Source organism: Acanthopagrus latus, chromosome 7 (assembly GCF_904848185.1).
Source record: "Acanthopagrus latus isolate v.2019 chromosome 7, fAcaLat1.1, whole genome shotgun sequence".
In the NCBI taxonomy this organism is placed as follows: Eukaryota; Metazoa; Chordata; class Actinopteri; order Spariformes; family Sparidae; genus Acanthopagrus; species Acanthopagrus latus.
In genome coordinates, this window is record NC_051045.1 from 14,597,983 (window position 1) to 14,621,496 (window position 23,514).

Genomic DNA, 23,514 nt, shown 5'->3' on the forward strand with positions numbered 1-23,514 from the left:
TAGAAATAATTCCAAGTGTGGGATAACACTGTGACATCCATGTTAGGCCAGTATCAGCTAATAACATTGCCGGGCTCTAAATAGGCCTTCAAGTTAATATCTGTGAAAATGTCAAATTCACTAATAATAATAAAACCCTAGGACTGCAATTCATTTTACAGAGGATGTAGTCAATAAAATATCAGAAATTAGTAAAAGATTCCCATCAAAATTCCTTTTGGCCAAAGTGATTCCAATATTGTTTCCAATAATGTGACCAACAGTTTGGAGCAAAGAAAGATCTTTATTGAACCAAGTTAGTCAGTTTCTGCTTGAAAAATTACCGTAATCGCTGAAGCAGTTATGAGTGTAGTTGCAGATTAACTACCAGGCGGTTTAAATCATCAACTATCTGCTTCCCAGCAGCTCCTCAGCACCACAGCTCCCTCACAACTATGGCCGCCAATGTGGGTCAGTCCGCTTGGGTCACGTGAAACAGCGTCTGGCCAATCAGCGCTGTCCCCGGTGAGCACTTCCGGCGGCGTTTCCTGTCAGTGTTTATAAACTGGGGAAAAATTGGAAGTGCGACAAGAAATAATAATCCACAAAACTCTTAAAAACGAAAGGTAAGCAGTCGGTTTTCAAGCAGCTTTCCGTCGTGGTTCCTTAAATGTTTTCTAATCCGGTAGCGGTGTGTTTGTAGCGGCTGTAGCCGAGGAGGGAGGCGTTATTTTGTGGTCGGCGCCGAGCTGCACGCCCTGCCTGGCTGTTGTTGTGTTGTCTGGGGCGGGGGGTGGGGGTCAGTCACACAAGTGTTGTCCCAAAACCCAACTACTGGCTAGCTAGCTGGTTAGCCTTTTCTGTTTCATGTAGCAGAGACCCTCATCGTACTTCACACTGTTAAATCGGTGCCATAACTGTTTGCGTTGCCTTCCACTGTGCTCCCGATTCAGTCCCCGTTTCATTAACGAAGCTCACTTTTCTAGCGGAATAAAACGCTTTCAGGATGAGTCGCTAAGTTAGCTAGCTCACCACTGCTGACTGCAGCATTTCATAGACCAGACATCACAGCCTCATGCTTACAAATGAGAGATGATGTTCAATTTAAAGATTAATTTGATGAAAGCAAGCACTAGTTAGTGTTTTTTTTAACAATATCGTTTGTGTACTGGCAAAGGTTCTGTATTTATGTGATACGTATTTTAACTTGCACCATATTTTATCGTTATTACAGATAACACTGCAATAATCATAATGCTCCCTGTGGTGTATTTTCTGTGACGATCAGTGAGGGGCAATGTGCATTTTATCTTAATTTGCCTTACTGCTAGGAATTTGTTCTCATATCAAAGTATCTACTTTCCAATGCCAAGTGTGTGACCACTATTTCTCTGGAGTTCAACCAAAAATCTAAATTTGAGATGTTTGTATTGTATGTATAAACACAACAAAAGATATTGGGATATAGGTGCATATATGCATGTGCATGGCTATGCAATAAAAATCACATGAATTGTGTTGCATCATTTTTGGGGACCAAACATATTTACAAAACCCAGAATGAAAATTAAGATATGCAAAACAAAAAACGATCAAGTGAAACACTAAAATATCCCAATATCCATCACTAATTTTGAGTAGTGCACAATGTATTAGTTATTTTACATGATACCTAATTCCATGGAAATAAATTTGTGGTCATGCTAACAACATGCCAAGTAAAACAAAGCCACAGAATCACAGCAACAACAAAGAAGCAGATTGTACAGGTGAGATCCAGATAAAGCAAATACAGAAGGTAACCCACATGGAACAGCAGAAATCTCACTGAATCTACAACCCAGCTGCCAGATTTCATCGCCTGAAATACAGTTTGCTATATAGTGATCGACTGGCTACTGCAACAGTTAAATGTCCCAATGATTCATTGGTTTGCACTATGCAAAGTGACCAGTACATCTGTATTACCTTCACCTTCACCTCGCGTATGAAGTATTTGTTTGATTAATGTATCATTCCTACACATGCATTCATTATCTTTAACACTGTTTTAATTTTACCCATTGGATGTCATTATTTTTTGTATCTGATTGTCCTGTTTTTTGTCACCCATGGGCATACGGCATGCACCAAACCATTGGGGCTTTCTTGCCTGATCTATATATTGACGCTGGACCAAAATTTCTGCACATATATCCAGATTTGATGTGAAATCTTAAAAAAAATTGATCTGATTCCAGCATGTAAAAATGTTAGCCTTATCTTGTCATGCCTCTACTTACAGGCTTTGGCCCCTGATGATTTGGGTGGGTGTGGTCTCTTCTGTTACCCCTCATCTTGAGTGAAGCCCCCTCTGTTCCCCCCCAAACACACACGCATTCAAACCACGGCGATGACACACCATTCCAACAACTCTGTTCGAGACCATATGAAATGGGTCAGTGGAAGTCTCAAACATAATGCCAACGCATTTCTCTGTTGCTCCCTTTACTCAGCTGCCTCACCCTCACCCTCACCTGACTCGATGTCTCTGTGAAGAGTCCTGTAGAGGCCCATTCTTTCTGCTCTGACATGTGGTTTGTGTTGTCAGGCCGGGTTGCTGGGCTGTGAGGCGGTGCTGTCCAGCATGGCCCTCATGCAAGCCAACAACATCCCAGGCCAGAAGAGGATGATGTCGTCCTTGAGTCAGGGACACAGGGCCAGTCCCGAGAGCCACCAGACTCACTCGCAGCACAGCCACAACCACCACGGACACCAGGTTCACCACGGACAAGCGCAGCACAGCCACCTGGGCCATCACTCAGCAGGCAGCTGTCCGCCCCTTGTAAGAGAGAAAACACTAGACATCATCACTCAGAAAGTTTATTAAAGCTGCGATTTTCTTCTTCCTCTTTGCTTTCAAAAACAAAATTGAAACGGACAATGGAAACGTTTATTGCTATAACTTTCATAAAGAACTACGTAAGAATTGCACTGTGTAATGATTATAGAATAATGACACCCTCTGCATTTAGTTTGGTTAAAGTAAATTGTTACCCTGTAAGCTTTATGTGAATTGTGTTTGCTTCTTGACTGGTAGTTAGAATTGTTTTGGTATGTACTGTAAAATAGTGGTCTGTAATGACTTGTAAAGACCACCGTTTTATTTCCTCCAAAAGCTGATCCGAAAAGATGGAGATTATCACTCATCAAGAATGATGGATGAAAAGGATGTGCAGGCAAACCAGAATATGCAACCCAAGAAGAAGCACAAAAAATCTGGGTCATCCAACAAAGTGAAAGAGAAAGTGGAGGTAAGGATTGTTTTTAAAGTTGCACTTTTAAATATATGTCAAGATCAGTTTTGACTAATTAAGTTTTCTTTGATAGCATATCCTTCCACCAATGGACATGGATGATGACGACGACCTTTCCTTGAAAGTCCAGAAGAACTTCATCTGTGACCACTGCTATGGAGCTTTTCGGAGTAGCTACCACCTCAAACGACATATACTCACACATACAGGTGAGAAATCGCAGCGCACAGCTGCACTTCAGTGTGGCCTGTTCTCACTTCTTTGTATGTGATAGTTGTAGCAGTTGTAGCAGTCGTAGCAGTATTAGTCGTGTAGTGAGGCTGCTATTCAGCCAGTCGACCTCTGGGAGCATCCAGCCTTTTAAAACTCCATCTGTGTGGATTAAACTACAAAAAAGCTGCCAACTCTAGCCATCTTGAATTAATTAATTTGTCATTCATTTGATCCTTGATCTTTATATTATAATGCTTTACAACCTTCCTTACACTTCTTTTTGTTAACATAGTTTTGCTGCTCTTTTGGTTGGGACTTTCAAAAAGTAGATTTTAATTACAAAATACAGTTTAAAAACAAATGTTGATAGTATCTTCCATCCAGTGCAATATGCTGTAAGTCCTGATAAATGTTCCTCTTATGGTTGTTCTCAGGAGAAAAGCCATATGCCTGTGATGCGTGTGATATGCGGTTCATTCAGCGCTACCACCTGGACAGACACAAGAGGGTGCACAGTGGAGAGAAGCCGTACCAGTGTGATCGCTGCCATCAGGTAAGTTAGCCATGGTTTCAGCATAGTTTGTATGCTATACTTTTCTGTCTACTCACATCCACTGTCTTTTCAGTGTTGTTAGCATTGCTCCTCTAACTTTCCTTCCCACCCATCTTTCTTTGCCTGGCTGCAGAACTTCTCAAGAACGGACAGGCTACTGAGACACCGACGGCTATGTACAGTCGGGATGAGCAAAGAGGAAAACCAGTTCTCACAGGACACATCTGCCCATCCAGCTTCCTGGAGCCCCCTACAGCCTTCCAACAACCGTCTGACTGTCTGACCCTCAGCTTCACACAGAGACCCTTCAGACAGCAGCAGTCTGCGGCTCAGTGACATCGCACGTTGGAGTTCAACAGTCTTGTAATCCTGAAAACGGCCTAGCTCAAACACAACCAAACTTTAGTTTGCTCTAGCAGCTCCTTCATAGAGCTTGATAGTGGATTTTTGTACTTTTTTTAATCTATTGTTACATTCATGTACAGGCAAAAGAGAAAGGACTAATAGAGGATCTTGGATAACAGGTGATGATATAATGGCAATAACAGAAAGCGCACACATGTATATTTTGGTAATGCTGCCAAGGGATTGCAAGTATTTTTGACCGCATTGACCTGCAATCAAACCCACTGCTGCCCTCTAGTACATGTGGACAGTTGACTAAAGGACACGTACAGAACTGTGCAGCTTTTAAGTGTTCATGTCCTTCTCATTTTGTGTTCTCAATGTTACTAATCCTGCACCAGCTACTGCTCATGAGCGAAAGACCACAGCAGACTTATGGTTCAGGCTGCCTTAAGGTTGTAATTAGGCGCCAATCTGAAATTAAATTAAATGTACTTTTTTGATAACACTCATCTAAACATGAAAGAGGCTTGTTACAGAGTCGAATACAAGCTAGTCATACATTTTTAATTCATGTACAAGCCTTTTTTCCCCCAACACACAAGTCTTAAATGGATGTAAAATAATTTATCACCAGCTATTTCAGAACTGAAAGAATAACTGCAGGTGAATTCCTGTTGTTGAAGTTGAAGATGATGATGATGAAAAACACTAAAGGTTGACTGGATGTTCCCGAAACGTTACATTTTCAACCAATCTCGAGTTTAGTTAAGTTGTGAAGAGACGGTTGGCTCACACATTCTCTGGTCACTGGTCCCAGTTTCAAAGGTGTTTTGTCTTGACTGTTTATAGGTTACACACCTGAGGCAGATTTGAAGGCTGAAAGGTTTTGTAGGAAGTGCCCTGATTCATTTTTTTTGTTTTGTTTTTTTAAGCTCTTGAAAGAAGTTAGTGAGTTTTTAAATATTTTTTTTTTTATAATGTGAACTGGATTAGGAACCGCCCGTTTGTTACGAAAATGAGGTGTTTCCTGAAGAGCTCCTAAAATAATTAGGTTCATTCATAGAGTTGATGAGCTCAGCTCCGTCTTGACCCGACTGAATGTGATCTGAATACAGTGCCGTGATATTTCATCTCTTGAGCATCTTCAGTGAAGGTGACTAATTGTATGCAGTGGACAGGGGGAATATAAAGTCCACGTGGTGTTTTTGTATGACGATAGCCTTCATTATCTTGTGTTCGGACTGTAAACACTGGACTGAAGAGGTTAGCTCAGTTGTAGAGGATTGTATTGTAGTCTGGTACACCTTGCTGTCAAACTTTTAGATCATGGGAAAGGAGTTTGGGGGCCCCATCACCGACTTGTCAACTTTTTATGAAGTTAATATATATTTAAATTGTATTAGGGCTAGAAAATAGTATGTATGGGACCTACACTCCAAAAGAAAATGAAAGTATTTACAAAGTTATAATCATTAGTCTGATGATTTCTTATGACAACTGAAAAGAGTATTGCAAGTCATCCTTCAACTTAATATTAGGAGTAAACGCTGCAACTGTCGCCCTTTTAGTATAGCAGCCATGATTAGTCAGTATATTTTTTGGTTTCTTTAGCATGTATTTGTTGGAGGATCTTGTATAAATTTTGTTTTTGGGTAAAGACGTATTTTTTAAAAATGTGAGCCCCACCTTATTTGTCATTTCTGGGGTGAAGTGAAATCAATTTTGACTCAGTCATACTGTAGTATGGAGTTTGTAAAGGAGTTTTAGGGCCCCATATCTCAATAAAGCTGTTACACTTTTTCAACAAATTCAGTGTTTTCTCCACAATTTATTTAAGGATCCAGATGTTCCCTTTTCATTTGTTTTCTAAATTTCAGTCAGAAATACGGTATGTTCAGTGTACTCTACAGAAGGAATTACGCATAAATTGACATGACCCATTTAAGTAGTTTTCGGCTGAGCACAAAATTTTTTATTTTATTAAAGAATTTGTCATGACATTTTCTTTAAATGGCAAATAACAGAAGGCTGCACATTTCAGAAGTGTAATGCAGTAATCGAGTCAGCAGATGGCATCAATGACCATATGAGGGCCAACTCTCTTGTGCAGTAATGAATATGAAGAAACACTTCAAGTGTTTCTATTTTCCCACATCGGTGGTAATTCAAAAGAAATAATGGAAGTACTTAATTCCTCTTGGGGAAATTCAATTTTGTACATAATTGTCTCAAATACAATTAAAGCAGATAGTCCTCCCTTTCTATGATGGTTAATCTGTTGTTTTAATTATAGATTAAAGGGAAGAACACTGTTGCCAATACAAGTGAGTTTTGGGAGGCAGATATGTAGAACACAAACAGCAACGATGAAAAGACAAATCTTCTGTCTCTGCTTGCATTTGGATAGAATACAAAGTTTTGCTCAAAGGACCTATGAAGCTACAATGAGTAAACTGACAAAAACCTCATTTCATATATATAATTATGAGTGAATAAGGAATCCAATTAATCAACATACAATGTTTAAGATCTACGCATTTACTACTTTCTTTCAAATGAGGCAACAAATGTAACCTGTTTTAATAACATTCATCTACTTCTCCTTGTACGTGAGCTAACTGTCTTAAACAGAATCCCATTTTTGTGACCAACGTTCAATAAAACAAAACCTACTCAATTAACATAGATATGAAGCTATGGAAAGCAGAAAACCCTCACATTTGAGAAACACGTTTTTGAGGGGGTTTATAAGAGAATCAAAACAATCCATTGCTAATGACAATTGCCAGTGATTTTTTAAATTATTTTATTTTATTTTATTTTATTTTATTTTCAAATATACACCACAATACAGTTTTGGCACTTAGGTTGGTTTTCACAAAGCCTTGCCTGCACCACAAGAGGGAGGTGTACCCCAAGTTACTGTGTTACTTTTCTTCAGACACTAAAAGGAACAGATGGTGCATGCGCCATGCAACACCAAGTGCTGTGTAGTTTTTCTGGAGCCTTTATGTAGTTATCGTTAAGGCTGGATCGATAAAATATCAATACATATTTTCCATAAGTCAGTCACTGATATAACAGCATGGAGTTGTTTGGAAATGCATATATGACCCAGATTCAGAATTCCATATCACAACTTCTACTTCTTTTTTCAGCCGGGTTTCTGTTTGATAGCAGAACTGCACAAAAACTAATCAACACATTTCCACATAACCTGGATGGAGGATGGGTCTTGGACCAGAATAGAGCTCATTAACTTTTGGTGCAGATCTAGATGAAAGGATGGATGAAGGGATTTTTTTTACACTTTCTTTCACAAAGCAAAATAGGATATTTTCAACATTGTCATTCATTTCTCAGGGAACCTTCTTTATGTGGCAGGTATTTATCATTGAGTACAATTTAAAGTGGATCCTAGATGGAAAGCAGTTATGGCTGGTGTTATATTTAGAGTGATAGAGGGCACTTGAGTTTGATATTGGACTGGGCTTGTTTGAATTGTTTGTTTGAGGGGACTGTTGGGCCTGGGCGAAGGTATGCGCTTTACTGAGTGCCATTCAAGTGTAAAGGTGCACTATGTAGTTTGGGGGAATAAATTTGAATCAAAAGAGAAAGATCTTCATTGACCGATTTTAGTCAAAGTAAATAAACATTCTTAATAGACTTATTTTAAAGTACAACACAGCTTGATAGTTTATAGGTGGCGGACCCTGCCACCTTTCTAGCTTCAAACAGTGTTCTGGGGACCTTATTTTCCTCTTTATATTGTCAACATTCCAATTCTGATTTTGAATTTCTTCTCCAAAACTACATAGTGCCTCTTTAAAGTTTGGATTTATCAGATGTTATGTGAAAAAGAAGAACATACAAGGATAAACTATACAACTATGTTAAATAAAGATTAATTATACATAATATGTGATAGATGATGAATGAACATTTTCCTTCGTCATTGTTGAATCTGGCCATCCTCAGTTCAAAACAGGCATCAGTCATCTGCCTAACCCAGTTGGTAAACTCTGTCCGAGTCTGACTCTTCCAGTGGTGAACAATAATTCTGGCTGCAGTGATGAAACCTGTCAATGATAAACAAAATTCCTGATGGTAACTCTGATCTGTCTGCCAGTAGACAAATTTGCCAAAATTCTGATAAGGAGCTCTCAAGGCTACCAACCCAATTTTCCAACAACTTCTTTCCAAAAAGTAAAAACCAGGGAACATTCCCACAATGAGTATGAGACGGTACCTGCCTCTACGCTACAGGAATATATATATATATATATATACACAAAAACATGATTTGTTATAAAAGTTGGTGTTGAGAAGTATATGTGCCAGATTGGGTGTGTTGATAGCTGATCCCCACATTCCTCAGACAGGAGTGGGGAATTTCTCCAAGTACTTTGCCCCGTCATTTGGCCTGCATGGGTATTGCCACATCAGTCGTACGTTAGGAAGTACAGATCATACCCTTTAGCACCTTCCTCTTTGCTATTGACCAGTTCCTTAATTAAAGCATTAGGATTGGCAGGATGAGATCAGCCTGAAGGCTGCTGGGAGTGTGCGCCTTCCCCCATGGGAGACATCCCCTCCCTCTGTAGCCTGATTTACAGCACCCACAGGCCCCCGGCACTTAACAATGGACCTCCTTTAAGTGAGGTAGATGGGGAGGAGACCAGAGCGGGGGAGATAACACTCCATCTTCATACACAAAGTGCTGAAATCATCGAGGTTCGAAATCATCTCTGCGAGACAGACTGATCATGGAGTCAGTCCGGAGGTAAAGTGTGGGAGTGCTGCTCAGTCTGGCTCACTCTATCAGGGAGGAGAGCTCTGTTGGAGAGTGATAGCCAACTCTCTACATGCTCACCTCTCCTGTCAGAGGGGGATAAAAAACAAAAAAGAAAAAGGTCGTCCAAACAGAAATTTTCCCAAATAACTAGTAAATCTAAGCTGACTGCTCACACTGTGGCTCTGTAAACATATGGGTGGTTCAGAGGTTTACAAAAACAAGCGTTCAGCAGGAGAAACGTTCTGTCTCCTACAAATGTTTGGATGCCCCCTGATCAAATACATCACAGGCGTACAGCGGATGATTGAAACCCTCCCAACAATAGCTCCTGCTATCTCCCTCTCCCCGAGGTGTGGGAGAGCCTTTTCATCTCAGGCTTTGATTAATAAAGGAATCGCTGGTTGGTTGAAAGCAGCGGTCTGCCCCCTCCACACACACCCCCCCCCGAGCATCCATCATGCCAATGACAGCCCACCTCTCTGTGTTAATTAGCGGTGATATTTAAGCTGTCTGAGGTGCTCCATGGCCGTCAGCGTGGTGGTGCTGCTGCTGATCATTAAATTTTCACTTCCTCTGTCCGGGTTACTCCCCTTCTCCTGGACACCTCAGTGAGCACGTCCTCCAACGCTCACACGAGCCAAGCGTGGCGATCAAGATGTGACGGAGAACGAATGAAAGGAAATGTAAAGAACAACTAAAGAGAGAGCCAGGAATTATATGAATCCACTGTGAACGTGACCTCGTTGTTGCACTCACTCATTTTAATGTTTTTTTAACTCAGCTGTGTTAGCATAAATGTAAAAACATCAGTTTGACTTATCACACTCGCTCAATAATTATTTGATATTGCATGAAAGAATTCACCATCAATCTAAAGTTCTCGTCAAACAATGAGCAGTGAAGGTGTGAGTGCATTACTTATTAATGATTACCAAATATTGTAATATTCTCTAATACTGGGGGCTATTATTCAGAGATAAATTATGTATGTAGCTCAATCCTGGTCCGCCTTATAACCAAAAGGCATCCTGCACCAATATGAGAACTTTAGTGATGTAAAATTAAAGAACAGCTGGGTTAAGTGAAGGGTCTTGGCAAACGGCAGCCATTTTACAACAATCTGAGATGGACAAAATGGCTTCCAGAGTGTAAACAAACTTGATGTGTGCAGACCCTCAAGGTGCCAGGGGGCCACTGTTACCAAAGTCTAGTAAACACATGAAAGTTACCGATGGGATGTCTGCCAGCCACCTGCCTCACACAGCATCTCTGATGGGGACTATTCTGTCACAAACTGTCCCATATTCACACGTCTGCCAGTACTTTTCTAATTAGTGCAACTCAACAAGATTAATTAGCCTCTGCATATCAGTCCCTGTACTCAAAATATGACACAGAGGAGAAGAGAAGCGAAAGCCATCAACCCATCTGACTGGCAACAGGGGAAAAGACAAGTTCGGCCTACTTGCATATTTTGATACATTCATATCATGAATATTCATACGTGAAAATTAATCTCCAGTCAAGTCAGAGCTTGCAGAACTTTTTTCACAATTAACTTTTTGCAGTTTGGCTAAATTGGATACAAATACAGAGAGAAGCCTGAAAGACAAACCGGTTGGGGAAAAAAAACCAGAAGCTTGACCAACATTTCTTTGAACAAGCGACCCCTCGTGCCCTTTGTCACAGAAGTAGTTGTGGCATGGTATCGTAGGAAAAGCACAGCTGTAAATAAAAAAGTGAGTAATTGTAGTTTGCAGGAGATGCTTCAGTTCCACTGTCACAACATTTGGGCTGGGCAGTATACAAATATTATATCATTACTGTGATATGAGACTATATATCATCTCAGATTTTGGATATTGCTATATTCTGATAGCATAAGTGTTGTCTTTTCCTGATTTCAAAGGCTGCATCAGAGTTAAGTGATTAAGTGATTTTTTAAGTTATCAGACTGTTTAACTTGTTCCAATACTTACTTTTACTCACTTTTCACTACATCCACATTACTGGTGTTTATATATCTAATATTTTATTGTATTCATCCCGACAATATTGTCCCGGTATCGACATTGAGGTATTTGGTCCTAGCATTTATGATTCCTAGGATTTATGCAGAGATTTCAAGCTAAATATATGTATTGTGTACGGTGATGTATCTTAAAAATCTTGCAATAATCAATAATGTGAGTGTCACCTGTCCCTTTCCACACAATGACGAGCCAAAATGTCTACTGTGAAAAAGTTCTATTATACCCAGTTTTTTAAAGCGCTCACTAAAACACGTGATTAAGTCCTTTCACATTGCCAGTGGATGAATTTTCGTTGCTGTATTTTTCCTGTTTCACAAGGGAACAGTAGAGGAAACCGACAGTGTTCGAGCACTTCCTGAACAGAGACGAATTTAAAAGAAGGAACGAGACAGCAGGCTTAACTTGACAACACACGTCAAAGCATCGCGCCTGTAGAGTGGCCAATATGTTCAGTGTTCACCTGGGAGTTGTGTTCACATTACAGCCAATCCAAGGTGGAGATGATAAATACCAGTGGCTACTGCAGAGTCCATTGACTCCAGGAGTCAATGCCTATTGTACACATTCACATTGCAGACAAAAGCCAGATGCTAGTGTGTGTTAGTGGCTGAACAGGGCATTACACAGCTTATGTATGTCTTTCTAATGTAATACAGCAGCAGGCTTCTACTACTGAATCCACACCATCACTCAATATCAGCCCTGAGTGAAAGAAGATGTTTTTCTAGTCATTCACAGCATTCACAAGATCAGGAGGAGGTCCTGAGGCTGCTGTATATGAGGGCTTCTTGCTCTACCATTTACACCTTTGCCAACACTTTGCAGTGTATGCAGATGTATTTACAAAGATCAAGTTCAGTTGTGCAGGACCTTGTTGCTGAGATTTATTTCGCCACACAGAGTCATCCACATTCCCCTTGACAGGATGAATGCCCCGGTGCCCTGCCGACTGTGTAAAAATCACTTTCCAATGGAGGTGCGTTCAGCCTCGACAGATACATTAACATGCCTTGGCCTTATGCCACCCTATTAATCCACAGCTTGTTGGTTCACGTTCGGACTGAGCTGCTTCTCTGGGGAACGACCGACCAGCCACAACAAGAAGAGTCCATATTTGGCCTTCAGAGGTGCTGCATGCTCACTGCACTGTGGGGAGACATATTTATCTGGGAAGCCACAACCTTTAAGTTCCATAGACCAGAAACACATTTACAAATATAGTGAGACATGGAAATGGAACTATCCACCCATTGAATCAGAATATTATTTTTCAGCAAGCTTTTCTTTGCTAGAACTGCAGAGCTGGGGGTGCGGGATCTGATTTGGCAGGTCCAAAATTAAATACAAAAGCAGAGCGAGGTTCACAAATAGCACGATTCTGCAGAAAAGACCTCGCTGAAGAGGTTAACCCTGGGCAGGTATATTTGTCTCATCTCTTCTAACACACCGCCAAACTATCCATCATTCCCCTGAGTTCAGAGGGATCATGTCTCTTTAAGATGTAAAACCTGTTTTCTTTCTCTTACATGGCACATTGTCAGAGGGCACGCTGTGTAACCCCAAGTTATCAAGTTCACGAGAAGGTCCTCGGTGAAATTACGCAATGCCACTTGACAAGGCAAGTCCAGGGCTTTCCTCAGTCTCTTTATTTCCCGACAATTTTCCACTCGAGCAGACGACCTCAAGTGTGAAGTGAGAGAGTAAAGAGAGGGATTTGATATCCAAGGGAAACGGTGCATGAATCCACTAGGGGTTGATAGACAGGGCAGGGGCAGCCAAGCTTTTTACCCTTAGAGATTTCCGTGGGTCAAGGCTGTTACAGGGCCACATTCTCGCTCTTCTTGATCCTGTCAGGACAGACTGTCAGGCTGATGAAGAGATAGGCTGCAGATAGATGATGGTGTTGCACGAACACTGAGGCTGCAGTGAGCAGATACAGTAGTCAAAGTGACTTTGGCAGTTCGCTGCTGCTGATCAGACATGCGATAGACATGTGATTTAGGATCTTTTGACTCCCAAGTCAAACAAGAACCTGCTGATCATGAGAGTTGTGGAATGAGAGAAGAAGGAAGACAAATGCACATTCCCGTGCAGGTTGAAAAACAGAGGTAAAGATGTGCCCGGATGCTTGCAGACACGTCCTGCCATACACATTACTTGGATTTTTAAAATATTTCTTCGAAGCACTGAAAGCATTTCTGGATAGATTGCTAGTATTTCCCCCCATCACACATTTCTCTGTTCTCCCTCTGTGCTCACAAGAAGGTCTCTTCTCTCATGACGTCAGGACTATTATACTCCAGCGCCACCCCCCTTCAGGGATAAGATTTTACGATTGCAACCTGACACCGTTTCTGTGTCCTATAAGCGACAGAGCTGTAACTCACTTCAAAGGCAGGAGGCATCAAATCACAGTGCACCCATAAATTAACCTGTCGAATCTTGGCCAATGAGGAGGCAGTGCTAAATCTCAGCTGTCACGCTGGCGGCCAATGGAAAGACGATGGCAGTAAATCTGTCAGGGCCGCGTCTGTTAACGGTGTTGTGGTGTGGTTGGGGAATCCACGGGGAGGGAGGGGAGAAAGTGAGAAAGAGTGGATGACAGAGGGAGGAGGGAACAAACGGAGCGTTCACAGCTATGCAACGAGAAAATGCTTTTCTTTTCATTCTTTGGCCCCAGTTGACGCAAAAATACACCCTCACATATTGTAGCTTAACAGTGGAAAGTGTGCAGGGGAATTTTTTTCGAGCAAAACAAGACTAAATGTGAGCAGAAAAAAAAAACAGCAGAAACAGACTATATGTCTCCTGATGGATGCAGTGGGAGTTGGATAACACCAGCAGCAACACTCATAAAGCTTTACAACCAGCATGGCCGCGTCTGATGTTGAATGTCTACAGTGAAAATGACTGATGGCCCTTCTTTAGTGCTCTTCTGCATCATTGCTACACCAAAACTTAGTGTTGACTGTTTGATAACAGCAGTAACCGAGTAACCTCTGACTGCCATGACACTGCACCATCAGGAGAGTCAGCAGGCGCCCCGGCTAAACGCTACCCTCTGGATTACAGGGAGGGTCCGGCGGAGCCCATCCACTAACCAGATGTGCCCCAGTTGTGCAGCTTCAGAGGATGATGAGTTGCCCCTGCAGCACAGCAGACCCGAGCAGCTATGTCTGAGGATTTTGTTTTGCCATGGAGAAACACAACATGGTGCTGCTGCATCTAACCAGCACCAGCTTTTGACCATAGAGTGTTTTTCGCCTCCACTATCACTCTTCTGAAGCACACTTTAAGTAAAGAGTAATGCACTGCACTGGCACAAGAGAACTGCGGTGAGAACAGCAGAGGGAAAACACATCAGGTAGAATATTTCCTCGATTAACAATGCCCTTGGTGGTGCACTTTCATTATCCTATCAAAGTTGAACATTTTCATGTAATAAATCTTAGAGGCATCATAAAAAGAACTGGTTCTGCAAAGGCAATGCTATTCCAACCCAAAGAAAAAAGCTTTCCCTTAACAAAGCCCACAATTTTTTCAGCAACCTGTAACGACATCCAATAAACCAGCCACATTTGTGGTGACATTTTTATCTTACATCAACAAAAAAAATTAAACATTAGCATCAGAATTTACAGTCATCTTATGTCATTACTATGAATACTTTTTTTTTTTTGCTTCAGAAACATAAACAACGTGTTGAGTTATGGCAAAAGCAGGCAGGAGTGCAGTGGTGGAGGTGTTGTTTTTGGCTGGCTTTTCCTCCAGCGGCCATGATTCTCTATTCTATGGGAATCCATAAACAGACCCGGAGAGGGCAACTGGGGCCATAAACCACGTCAGGCTGCTGAGATGCTGCTGAAGCGAGGGAGTAGGCCTGGGCTCATACCTCTTCCTCTATGCACGCACACACAACCACGCGCACTTTCAGCAGCCGTTAATGACCTATTTCAAAATGCTATGTTAACATTGATTCTGCAGATATGATGCTGGTTTAATTCATTTTTAAAATGGAACTAAATGCAGCTCGACGATAAATGTAATGATCTCCTCTTTTTTCAAAACATGTTAACGTCATCACGATAAGTCTTATCTGCTGGTTGGAAATGTGAAGGCCGTAGAAGCAAAATAGCCTTGTTAATTTTAATACACTGGGTCATTAAACATCATGTGGGTCTTGGCCTTTGTCCTGCTCAGACAATATAATGGCACTTCCTTTAATATGTTTACTGTATTGGATCCAACATGCTGTCATTGTTTTCCCCAGTGTTGTTTCTCTTCGGCAGGGCAAGCCATTGGATGGGTGCTCAGGCCCATTGACTATGACATAAAGACTCTGTAAGCTTACAGATGATGATAATTTATAGACTCTAATTCACACAGTGCGCTCACACACACACACCGAAGAGAAAGAGAGAGACTCTTTCACTGTATGCATCGATCAATTACAAGGCTCTAGCCCACACGTCTCTGACAATTTTACTGCATGTTATGTACAGCATGTCAAGCCATGGCGTTTCAAACTGTTATACTCATGCCTGTATAATTAATATAAATTACCTCGCTGTTTTTTTATGATGGTGCAACTGTAATTAGTGGATGAAAGCAAGTCACAGCACCCTCGATGCTGCTGCGGGGCTATCTTGATGAAAAGCGAGGGGTCTGGACAAGCACCTTGGGTGGGATCTGTTTTAACCCCCTCTGCTTCCCGCCATGCCCTCGCTGGGATCTCGTCTAATCACATTTACTGCTGTCTGCTTCTGCTAACCTCGTCCTCTTTAACCTTCATGTTTCCTCCCCTTCACTGAAACCACACGCTGAGACAGAAGCTGTCCTCATTATACCAACAAACTGGTGCGATAACAGTAAACTGGTACGATAATGGAGTCCATTTATAATGATTACTTGTTCCTTTCTTACTGCCCTCTCTCCAGTAAAAACACTTAGTGAGTGGCATCAACACAGACTCCGTTCATGCTATCTGTGCGGCCATAAAGAGCCCCAGATTCAGGGGCTGAATCAAACTGGAGCACAGCCAAGACAATAGGTCCACAGGTCAGAGCCAATAACAGTTTCATTCACTACACCCCTCTCTGTTATGTGAAAACATCAACCCACATGCTTGCATCCAGGCACACTCACACACATTCTGCTGCTTTGTTCTGTATCAGCTGCTGTCTGCCAGCAGTTAACTGTGATTGAAATTTATCTTTTTTTGCAGTGTTTTAGACATTAAACCTAAATAACAGCAGAGGTCATTTTGTGGTATTCAGGAGATCATTAGCAAATTGTTTCTCATGTTTAGGGATACATGCTCTGTTGATAGGTGATATAAGCAACAATGAGGAAGTTACTGTTTAACATAGAATAGCTACAATGCAGTGTCTTATGTGTAACAAAAAAAAACCAAAAAACAAAGATCCCTATATGCTCAGTTGCATTCAGGAACATCACCATTAACCTTTGGTTTAATGCAAATTCGAGGAGGACAGACTGTTCTGTGAGTTAGGTGAAATTCTGTATACGAGGATGTAAAGGATGTACTTTTAACTAAAATATCCTCCATTTATACTGTTTTTTTTTTGGCTAAATGACGATGTAAAAAAATTCAGATTTGCTTCAAGAAGGGAACCATTTTTTGTATCCTTTGTCAGGCTTGGAAGTGAAGGTACATTATCCTGTTTGGGACTGAGCTGCAACATAAACTGTAATTTTGAAATTAAATTAAAAATAATTGAACATTTAATTGCTGTAACCGTACTTTTGGTGTCTATATAAACCTATGAGGGTTGGGCACCTTGTGTGCATTAAACAAAAATATAAGAAATTAAATTAAAGTAAAATTAAAGTACTTTTATTTCACTATATTTCTAACATGAGCTGAGCTAATGAAATCAATTAAGTGCCATGGCCTGGAAAACTTCATGTATTTTACTTATAACAGAAACAAAGCATAAAGATTTTGCACACGATTAAAATTCAATATTATCTAAGCATTTCTTTATGCTGTTTTCTATCCTACATGTTTGTGATTGAAAGAAACTGCTTCCATCAAAGAAGAACCACAAAGATTTAGCTGATTATCTGACAGTGGAAGATTAATTAAATTTCCCATCGGGCAAATAAAGAGTGAAATGCTGTAATTTACCTTCTGCATTCCAACATTTCCACTTATGTGTGTGATCAATTCTGCAAAACTGCTCCAAGCCATAGACTGCTTCTACATCAAGAGCATTTACTCACTTTGATGTCAAACTTATTTGGACATAGATAAGTGAGAGAAACTGAAAAAATGAGCTGGCAATACGCCAATTTGTGAAAGGGATACAAACTGAGGTTTAATGACTTTCGAGTCGGGCCAACAGACATGCCACGGCATGCCAAGTACAGTGCGGGGACACGTCTGAGGAGGGAGGACACATGATCTGAAACAAGACCTGCTACCGCTTGTGGTTCAAATTAGGCATGGTGGCAACCCACACAAATCTCTGCTGGCCTGAAATACCTTTCAAGTTATCTGCCTGAGAGCATATGGGGATACCTACAGATAGATCATTTCTTCTCCTGTAATATGCAGCAGGTAACACCGTGATGTAGTGCCCATTATCACATGCGTCTCTCTCCGGAGTGTACCCTTAATTTGCATCAAAATGAGTGTATGAGGCTAGTGTGTGATGGGGGGTTGCACACACGTTGAGGAACACAATTCATGATGCACAAAGAGGCTCTGAACAGAATAGAAATGAATCAAGTATGACTCCATAAAACTTATCTGCATGTCACAGTAACATAGTGCGGCGGTAGCTCCTGATCATAAGCGCATGAGTGAGTCTCCTCCCTTCTCTACCTTCTCGCCTACAGCTGTAATGTACCTCAGCCTTGCACTTTGCTGCAGACGTCAGGAGATGGAGCCCTTGCTCTAGTGTTTCTGGCTCTGGCTGAGGTCTTGCAGAACAAAGACCATGTAGCATGGCATCTCTGAAATAAGGAAACACCAACTCTTAAAAGCCAGCACATTTTGCGCATATATAAAATATGTCATACAATTTAAGAGCATGAAATCTGCTCTAGGGTTTAATAAACAGAAAGAAGGAGTGTAAAGACACATCACAGCTGACCATAAAACAGTGTCAACAAACATTTATTAAAAGTATCAGATGATGGAAGATCTCTGTTCGAAAACATACCTCTGCGATCACAGGTTTGACAACAGTACTGGTTTGAAGTTTTAATTGCAATGTTTTTGAAGTTTAAATGGTAGAGGTAGTGCCTCAATACTCTGTACAGTAATCTGGAGTTAACAACAAGGCGCTGTCATACAGGATTAAACTCTTGTTCAAGGAGACACATGGAATGTTGCCACAGGCCATAATGAGGTTTAACGATGTTTCATAGACAGATAGGTCAGTTTACTAAAACACCCAGGTCCTGTAATGACAAATCAAAGAAACAAAAACAGGCCGGCCCTGGTACTGGAATGTACACCACATTTTATCCTCATGTTGATCAAGACTTACAATGCAAGCCTGTGCAAAAAGAGAGAAAAAAAAAGTAACTTTGTCAAGCAGTAGTCCTGGGAGTGTGACTGGATCAGCCACCGGTGATCCTCACAGCTTTGATTGAAGGAGTGGAAATCGGAGGGATAGGAGTATGTGGATCAGTGCCATGAAGACTGGGCTGAACAGCGGCTCACTGGTAGACTGGTCAGGAGTGACTCTATCGTAGGAGAGACCACTTGATCTGTTCTTTCGCAGACTGAAGAACCTGTGGAAGACAACCAAGTTTGGCCAAGCAGATCACTCTAAAAACAAACATTTAACTGCACTATCACTAAGTACGAATGGCTACAGTGTGAGGTACCAAGGAAGTATCATATAACACAAAATCAAAACTGCACCGCTTTTTTGCTGATGAGATTGAAGGAAAGAACTTGAAGAAAAGTTCCACAAAATTGTCAAAAACAGAACAAAGGAGCGTGAGCGAGTAATGTAAATGAAGAGAACTGTGCAAGATCTAATTAATCATCTTAATTCATTGAATGATAGCTGAATCATAACCATAAAGTATGGGGATTGGGGACAGCCATTAATCACGGCCAGAGGAGGGATGGCGGTAGCCAGTCTCAGGCCTCTTAAATGACAACATTAATCAAAAGGAGCTCACACACAGGCAGACTCGTGTAGGACCTTAAAGACAGGAACCACCCTTGGCTACCTACCACCGAGTTATTAGTAATCATGTACACGGTCATGCGTACAAGACAGTGCAATATATGACAAGCTAACGGCGAGTGACAAAGTAGGAGTAGAAGAGAACGACTGTAACAATGCCCTTGTATTCACAGGATCTGTAGTAACGTGTTTTAACAGTCAATAAACTAATGGAGCTTTTAAACTTTATAGCAGAGAGAGGAGCAAGGAATGTTTTTCTTACCTGTGTGACCGTTTGCTCTGTCAAAGGCACATCATCCCCCTGCAGAAACAATTATATCATGTTTACAAGATGACATAACCAACATCAAACTATGCTGAATATATCTGAGTGTAGCGGAAAGGGGCTTACTCTGAGAGCCACACGGTGCACAACTTGCTGCGGGTCACTCTCCAGGATCACCCTGCAGGAGGCAGCAAAGAGACAGAAAAGAGCAGTCAGATCAATTCTGCATTATATTCTGCTCTAATGGATGCAAGATGCACACCAAGACTGCCCTGGCTGACTGTGGAGGCTACATTTAAAACAAGCCTTGTCTTTTTTTCTGGACTGACTTTTTAAAACCCAGTTAAGGACAGACCATTTTATTGCTTTATTTGGGGTTTCACCTGATCCTCTCCAAATTAACTCTTCACAATCAGAAATACAGCTGTACAACTGATTGCAAAATAACTGAAATTGCAATATGATGAAGTGCAAAATCCAAATCACAAGAACTATGTCACAAAACAGTGTTATAATCACATTTTGTAGTGCTGTAGAGGTGCTCTGGTGCACAAAGCTTGTTCTCCAGTTGTAATAAAACATGTTTGTTTGGCAGACACGGGGATAAATGCCACATCATCAAAATTTTACTGGTTTTTCGATGATAATGAAAACTGTGATGTAAATTTTAATCATCTATAATAATCATGAATTGTATTGCAAATTGCGATATCTGTCAAACCAACTGCAAGATCAATTTTTGACCATATCGTGCAGCCCTAATCAGAAATATCACATATATATCTAGATCTAAATCTAGATATATAAAAATTCCTCCAGAAATATCTATAACCCCCATCTGTATCTCTGTGGCTTAAGGATGCAATGTATTTTCTTTATCTTGAAGACAAAAAACCCCAAAAGTTTAACAGTAGTCCCTTACCAATCTTGTCCCTGAACTAATTTCCCCACAGTGAATGTGACAAATAGGAAAAAAAACCTGAAAGGCAAACTAGTCCACCTGCAGTGTGAAAAAAAATAAACGCTTATTTTTAGCATATTTAACAGTGTTTAATAAACCTGCATATATGTGCTAATTCTGATGTAAAAGTGGCACTAGAAAAACATGCTTTAACTTCACAGTCTTCAAACGAGAAATGACTTTGCATCAAATGTTTCAAGTCGCTTAATTTTTACTTACCCTCCATCTACAATTTCATCCACAGCCAGGAAGAGCCCCTCCATATTTTCCAACAGAGCCCTCCTCTCAACATTTTTTCTACATAGTAATGACAAATACACATGTCAAGCTTAACTTTCAAACATCGAAAATAAATTTATGGAAAAAGTTTAATTGAAGTTTTGTAGAATAAAGAACAGCTGCCAAAACATACCTCAACATCTGACTGAGCGAATCAAAAAGGCAATTGAGAACAGCCATAAGCATAAGCTGTTGATAATAAAGGAATGTATTAGAATCTGTTCATTTCTAATGGGCTCCAATTGTTTTTCTATCATCTGGGGATAAAAATAAATCAGTCACGAAACAATCACTTGTTGTGGTGTTAACAATATTTTCTTTATAACTCATCTCTTCTATTTTCTTCCTAAGGCAAACTTTACATCCATTGGAACAGCCTGTTATAATAACAAACACATAAAAAGTAAAACAAAAAACATTTTACAATGGATGACTTATGGATTGTTAATTTAATTACAAAATAAGAATTCTACATTTGTAAAATTAAAAAAGGAAATATAGACTGATGAGTTCACACTGACAAACACTGTTATTTAGATTTTTTTAACAACATAAAATGTCAGCACTATATTGATACGGCAAACATAATAAACACATCATCTAATCTGTATACAATCTGTATGCCATGTAGAAATATGATCAAAAAGTGATTTAATTATAAATAGGTTAAATTATAATGTCACATCCACAATAATGACACCAAGTTGTAGTTGATAAAAGGTTGAAAAGAATTTATGACTGCAGTATGGGCATTGTAAAATTCAGACTAATTGTAAGACGCAGCTCAAGCTTGGTAAGTGTTTTAGTGCTTTGGAATATCACATTACACTGGGAAAATCAGTGGTCAAAATCATCGTGTCATCTCCTCTGATTCAAACCATCACATTAGCTGTAAGAGACAGGATGGGATTACTAACTGTTGTTAGATAAAATTTGCGTGGATTTGCTCATTGCTCAATAGTTGGGTTTCAACTCTCAGTTATTCATGCTCGGTTACAAAATCTTAAAATCAGGCTTACCTCATTTTCATGGGAACTTCCAATCACATAGAAGAAGAGGTCTATGTTGCTCTTGTAGACAACGGTGAGGCCCTCAAGTAATGCTATCTCACCTGAGGACACACATATAGCAACAATGCATGTTACTGACATGAACTGAAGCTGTACTAAAGTGACTTCTTTATTATGGTAAACACAGCTTACTGTCTGTCCTGTGTGTTTTGTTGAATATGTTCTTCTCAAACGCCTTCTGCTCCTTCACGGTCGGGTATGTATCATCATAATACTGTCAATCAATGTAAAGCAAGTACATTATTATACATGGAAATGTAAATCAATAACCAAGCATCCTTTAACAAATCTGAAATGTACTTATTAAAGGATTAGGCTGATGATATTTAGTATTTGTTCTTACTGTCAATTAAAAAACAATGCATTATCAGTGGGTCTGTCAAAACAAACCACAGTTGGTATATGCTTTTTTGTAAATGTATCAAAAATGGGTCACATTTGTATGGTTTCGTTTTTACAAGGGCACCACAATTACCAAAAAACAACTAGACATTGTTTTAGCAAACAGCACTCAATACAGGAATATTTTCTTTTTAAATTCAGGTGCACTATTGAGTATTTACGGCATCAGAGGGGTTTGTTAATAAGTGACAAAAATACAACAGCCGTCCCCATGTTTATGATAATTATGTTTTGCCTGTCATAGTGCAAACGTGTTATGCACTACAGAGATCCATGTCACAGAGATAGGCTATTTTGGCTATAAAGAAAAACAATTCGTAACAGGCTAAATGCGGTGTCGGTTTGAATTTTTGACGGAGATTTTTATTTAGACAAATGTAAAATATCACAGGATTTATCCTTTTAAGTTCAACTGTCAACCAGTGAGGGTCATTTTACTTTCCACTTTTCTTCACCATACCTTGGCGTAAAGCCTGTCTCCATCGTTGTCCAGTATCAGAACTGCTTTGACGGTGTACAGGGATGGTTCCTGGTTAAGTAAATTATTAAAACTCATTAATCAGCGGCTAAAACTAATAAAACATACTTCGAAGTCAGGAATCAAACATTAACCAACTAACTAGTACCAAACAAACTGTCAGTGCGGCGGTGAAGCGCTAACATGGGATATATAAAGCAAAAACAATTACACCGCAGTCGCCAATATATAGCATTTAAGATGACCGATTATTAGTGAAGTCAAAAGCATGACATGACACTTCCACATCACCAACAAACACATAACAGTTACAACGTTCCCCAGGAAGCTAACTTCCCTGAGGCTAGCTGGTTAGCCAACACAGGCAAACCCGATCACGTAAGTCGAGTTAGCTCGATAGCTAAAAGACAATACTTCGTTAACTCAACATACAATTACGTGATACCGTGATCAGTGAAGGCTTCAATGATACGTATACTGTGTCCAAAAATACATTTATAACATGGTCTAACATTACCAGTATGGGAGAATCCATCTTCTTTCTTGTTAGCAAACCAGTTAGCACTAACAAGACAGCAGTCGTGGGCTACGTCATACGTACAGTAAATTGGGCCCCTTCTCATTGGCTGACGGCGACGCAGGGCTGTGCGTCGTACGTGTAGGGCAAA

At 40.4% G+C, this 23,514-nt stretch overlaps 2 protein-coding genes across 4 annotated transcripts; one reads left to right on the forward strand and one right to left on the reverse strand.

Moving 5' to 3' along the window:
* The first annotated feature begins 504 nt into the window (after positions 1-504).
* On the forward strand, positions 505-6,197 carry znf740b (zinc finger protein 740b). Of its 2 annotated transcripts, XM_037103542.1 has the most exons (7): positions 510-605; positions 2,264-2,416; positions 2,570-2,803; positions 3,138-3,272; positions 3,349-3,484; positions 3,923-4,041; positions 4,175-6,197. In XM_037103542.1, the coding sequence occupies exons 2-7, from the start codon at positions 2,372-2,374 to the stop codon at positions 4,322-4,324; spliced, it is 819 nt and encodes a 272-aa protein (XP_036959437.1). In that variant the 5' UTR covers positions 510-605; positions 2,264-2,371; the 3' UTR covers positions 4,325-6,197. The 2 variants fall into 2 exon arrangements, with proteins under 2 accessions (XP_036959438.1, XP_036959437.1); XM_037103543.1 differs by lacking the exon at positions 2,264-2,416 and having other exon boundaries at positions 505-605.
* Positions 6,198-18,345: 12,148 nt separating this feature from the next.
* copz1 (COPI coat complex subunit zeta 1) lies at positions 18,346-23,479 on the reverse strand. 2 transcript variants are annotated; one of them, XM_037103549.1, is made up of 9 exons: positions 23,364-23,479; positions 22,829-22,897; positions 22,099-22,180; positions 21,916-22,007; positions 21,030-21,085; positions 20,837-20,914; positions 19,783-19,834; positions 19,654-19,692; positions 18,346-18,984 (listed from the first exon to the last, which is right to left on the reverse strand). In XM_037103549.1, the coding sequence occupies exons 1-9, from the start codon at positions 23,379-23,381 to the stop codon at positions 18,937-18,939; spliced, it is 534 nt and encodes a 177-aa protein (XP_036959444.1). In that variant the 5' UTR covers positions 23,382-23,479; the 3' UTR covers positions 18,346-18,936. The 2 variants fall into 2 exon arrangements, with proteins under 2 accessions (XP_036959444.1, XP_036959443.1); XM_037103548.1 differs by lacking the exon at positions 23,364-23,479 and having other exon boundaries at positions 22,829-22,939.
* Positions 23,480-23,514: the final 35 nt, after the last annotated feature.

Excerpts from the sequence above, each read along its gene's own strand:
- znf740b (XM_037103542.1), top strand. The coding sequence starts at position 2,372 with ATGACACACCATTCCAACAACTCTGTTCGAGACCATATGAAATGG. Across the intron at positions 3,273-3,348 it reads AAGTGAAAGAGAAAGTGGAG|CATATCCTTCCACCAATGGA; the intron begins GTAAGGATTGTT and ends TTTCTTTGATAG. Across the intron at positions 4,042-4,174 it reads AGTGTGATCGCTGCCATCAG|AACTTCTCAAGAACGGACAG; the intron begins GTAAGTTAGCCA and ends GCCTGGCTGCAG.
- copz1 (XM_037103548.1), bottom strand. The coding sequence starts at position 22,924 with ATGAGTTTTAATAATTTACTTAACCAGGAACCATCCCTGTACACCGTC. Across the intron at positions 22,008-22,098 it reads CAAAACACACAGGACAGACA|GTGAGATAGCATTACTTGAG; the intron begins GTAAGCTGTGTT and ends GTGTGTCCTCAG. Across the intron at positions 19,693-19,782 it reads TGCACCGTGTGGCTCTCAGA|GGGGATGATGTGCCTTTGAC; the intron begins GTAAGCCCCTTT and ends TTGTTTCTGCAG.